At 40.0% G+C, this 3780-nt stretch overlaps 1 protein-coding gene across 1 annotated transcript; it reads right to left on the bottom strand.

Moving 5' to 3' along the window:
- Window positions 1-1839: 1839 nt before the first annotated feature.
- On the bottom strand, window positions 1840-2376 carry LOC307157041 (trace amine-associated receptor 13c-like; the record flags this gene model as incomplete). The annotated part of the gene is made up of 1 exon (XM_079868786.1): window positions 1840-2376. Exon 1 carries the CDS (start codon window positions 2335-2337, stop codon window positions 1840-1842), a length of 498 nt encoding a protein of 165 aa, XP_079724912.1. The 5' UTR covers window positions 2338-2376.
- Window positions 2377-3780: the final 1404 nt, after the last annotated feature.

Below are 3780 nucleotides of genomic sequence, written 5' to 3'. Positions count from 1 at the left end.
GCATATAAACTACCACAATGATTCCTAATGTCAGAGTAGCTTTACTCTCAGATTTCCTCTTCACTGAACCTTCTGTTACACATTTACCACCCTTCATCAGAGAGTTTATAACTTTCACATGCTGCAGTACTACATAGAAAATCCTCATATATAAAGTTAGGGATATGGTACATGGAAAAATAAAAGCAATTAACGCATCAGCGATAAACAAGGGAAGTCCTAAACTAATAGTACAATCTCCATAACACACGTCGACTGTGGATGAATTAATGGTTAAATATTTTAACACAATTACAATTGAAAGAGCATAAGATAATGAAAAAGCCCAGCTCAGACCAGGCACGGCGCCAGGATTTCAGTTTTGGATGGGCCAGACCAATTGTGGGTGGGCCTTAAATTAAAAACGTTATCCAATCACTGTTTAACCTAATAAAAATTACTGACTAATATACTGTTATATTATCTATGCGTATAATATAGATTTTAATAGCTTGATGCTCTTTAAATATTTTGTTGCATTGTAAAAAGTGTCGGTGCATAAGACGGACCTCTCCGCGATCGCTCTCCATGGTTCTGACCAAAGAAGAGCGCTTTGTAATCTCCATTACGCATCAAACCTGGCGTTGTCTCTTAGTGCGTTACGAAGACTCTTGAGTCTTGAGGTATAACTTAACTAAAGGTATACTACCACTAAAGGTACCATTGTCTTCAGGGCTATCATCCACTCGCGAGGCAGAGGCGCTGGCGCCCTCCTAGCAACGGCGCTGGTCGCCGAGAAAGATATGATACATCATGAGATGCGCAAATATGTCTGGAGACATGACATGTAAGACATGATTTTGACCACTTCATTGAGTTTTGTTTAGTAGAAAGACTTTTTTTAAAAAGATTTTCGTTTTGTATAAATTGTATCTTAATTTTGATCAATGTTTTACCAATCAATTGCCTGTATTTAATTAATAATAAGAAAATATATAGCAGACAATGTAATAAGGCGCCGGCATGATCACTTTCATTGCACGTGAACTGGAGGGTGCCGAAACTCAGCTTGTGCCTCACAGATTTCAGAAATATAGGCTATCTATTATAGAAAGCTTGAAATGTCTACTTTTAAACGAAAATATTCAAAACCAAAAAGAAATGGGCTCTCTGATTATGAAATCCATATGAAATGTGCATTTTTCTCGCGTTCATGGCGAGTCAGCATCGTCAGCAACTTCATCTTTGCAGCGACACATAAAACACCAGTTTATTAATAAATAATTAAATGTCTCCTCCTTGCTATTTTAGACACATTCATAATCATGACTTTTACCGGTTCTTTGTGGCTAGCAAGCGTGCGGTCGTGCGCTTGACGTAAACTATCATTATCCTGTGTAGGCTATATAGCCTAAGTAGCATAATTCAAATAATATACAGGGGCGATTTATCCACGAATGGCTTAAATGAACAACGACTAGTCCGCTAAAAAAAAATTTTTTAAGTCAGCCCTATTCCACATTTTTTCGAACCAGGCAACAGGACATCTGTGTTGAGCGAGCGGCCCTGCGGAATGAGCGAGCGGAGTGGAATATTCAGAAATGCGCTCTCCACTCACGAGCTCTGATCGGAACAAACCCGAACCACTGTCTGCTGAATTTGCGCAGAAACATAAAAATAGACATAACCAGCTTTTTAAAATGGTTTTTAAAACTAAACATTTAGACTATTTTAGCACAAATTATTACGATTTTTTATAGTTCTTGACAAAATTAGAATATATGAAACGTTTTTTTTTTTTGAAGAAGAAGAAGAAAAGTTTTGGGTGGGCCTGTTGAAAAGTGGGTGGGCCTAGGCCCGTCAGGCCCACCCATAACGCCGTGCCTGGCTCAGACAGATGCTTATTAAAGTTTTAGTTGTGGTTATTTTCTGTGGGTACTGTAAAGGGTAACACACAGCCACATAACGATCAACAGCAATTAAAACTAAACTACCGAGAGCTGCTGTGGTGAGCAATACAGTGGCCATAATATACAGACTACAGATAGTTTCTCCAAAGTACCAACAATTAGCATCAATTAGTGTGATGGCATCTACGGGCATCACAATAAGTCCAATAAGCAGGTCGGCCACAGCCAGAGAGAGAATAATCAGGTTTGTTGGAGTGTGAAGCTTCTTGAAGTGAGAGATGGAGATGATCACCAGCAGGTTCAGAAACACAGTCCATGCTGACAGCAATGGAAAAATCACATACATAATAATGTATTCATGTCTAGAGTATTCAAAGTCCTTGATACATGATGAGTTGATGTCAGGAAAGCAGTATTGAGTATCATGGTCCGCTGTCTCATAGGCCATGAGTGAGTCTCCTCCTGTTAGGAGTTTGTTCTGCTCTCTTTCTTGTCTATAATTTATACAGTGTCTGGATCAGACGGCCCACCCATCTACTGCCCACTGATGATGTAACATTCAAACTTTTTTTATTTTTTATTAATGAATAATTATTTTAAATATATAAATATTTAAATATATATATATATATATATATATATTTGTTGTTGTTGAACATTAGCTTTGAAATGCAATTCATTTCCTCAGTCCAGATTAGAATTCTCTTACATTTTTCAAAACTTAATACATTTTTGTTTTGTTTTTTGCTTCATTTCTTCGCTGTTTTGGTATTGTTTAGTATTTCCACATGAAAGCAAAGCACAGGTGGAACTGAACTGAACACAGGTGTGGTGGTTTTTGCTTTAAAGGGGGGGTGAAACACTCAGTTTCAGTCAATCTCATGTTAATCTTGAGTACCTATAGAGTAGTATTGCATCCTTCATATCTCCAAAAAGTCTTTAGTTTTATTATATTTATAAAAGAAAGGTAGGCTGTTCCGAGTCTTTTCATGAAAGAAACGAGCGGCTGGAGGCGTGCCGTGTGGGCGGAGCTAAAGAATCACGAGCGCTGTTCTTCACTGTTTACGTGCTGTGCTTACGCGCCGATAGCTAACAACACACAGACATTTGAAGCAGTTTTACTCACCGCCTGCGGTTCCAACGCACGACCGCGAACCTTTATCGTTGGGACTGCTCCATTCTTAAGCCTTAGACGATCTGCATATCCGGCGTCGAACTGGCCTTGTTTATAAAACAATCATCGTCGAAATGCAGGGAACAGGGAACTCCGTTGATGCTCTGGAAAAACAAACTCCATCCATTGGTCCCTTAATGCTGGGTTCTTCGGGAATCTGTGCAGGGTTGTCTTGCCCTGGCAACCAAAAACACACTTCTTTCTTTGACATCGCAAGCACAGCGCTTTGATGGGCGTACTGCTTTCGCTCTCTCGCTCGTCGCTCTGGTCTACGGGTGCGCGCGCGCCCTTCCGGGAGAATAAGGACCCTTATAAGGTCCATACTCGGAAAAAAACTTTCCGAAACTTGTGACAAACCGGAAGGAGTATTTTTCGCACAGAAATACTCCTTCAAACGTACAACTTAATTTTTGAAACTTTGTCCATGTTTAGCATGGGAATCCAACTCTTTAACAGTGTAAAAAACTCAGTATGCATGAAATAACATTTCACCCCCCCTTTAATCAGTAATCAGCCACTGTAGATCACGCTTCCTTTGAGCGACTCCTGGAACTCATCTGAGGGGTCCCTTGGTGTGGTCAAGATGATTTCTGTGAATTAGGAATGGGGTCCAGAAATAGAGGGGTTATGTCATCCATTGGAACTCAAGAATGCTTGAGCTGTCCATAACCCTCCCAGTCAACCTGGTCTCACAGGATTCCGTGAAATGTCCACGGG

The sequence above is a fragment of the Squalius cephalus genome (genome assembly GCF_949319135.1).
Source record: "Squalius cephalus genome assembly, chromosome: 4".
In the NCBI taxonomy this organism is placed as follows: domain Eukaryota; kingdom Metazoa; phylum Chordata; class Actinopteri; order Cypriniformes; family Leuciscidae; genus Squalius; species Squalius cephalus.
Note: the sequence above shows the minus strand (reverse complement) of the source record. Positions and strands in the feature narration are given on the sequence as shown.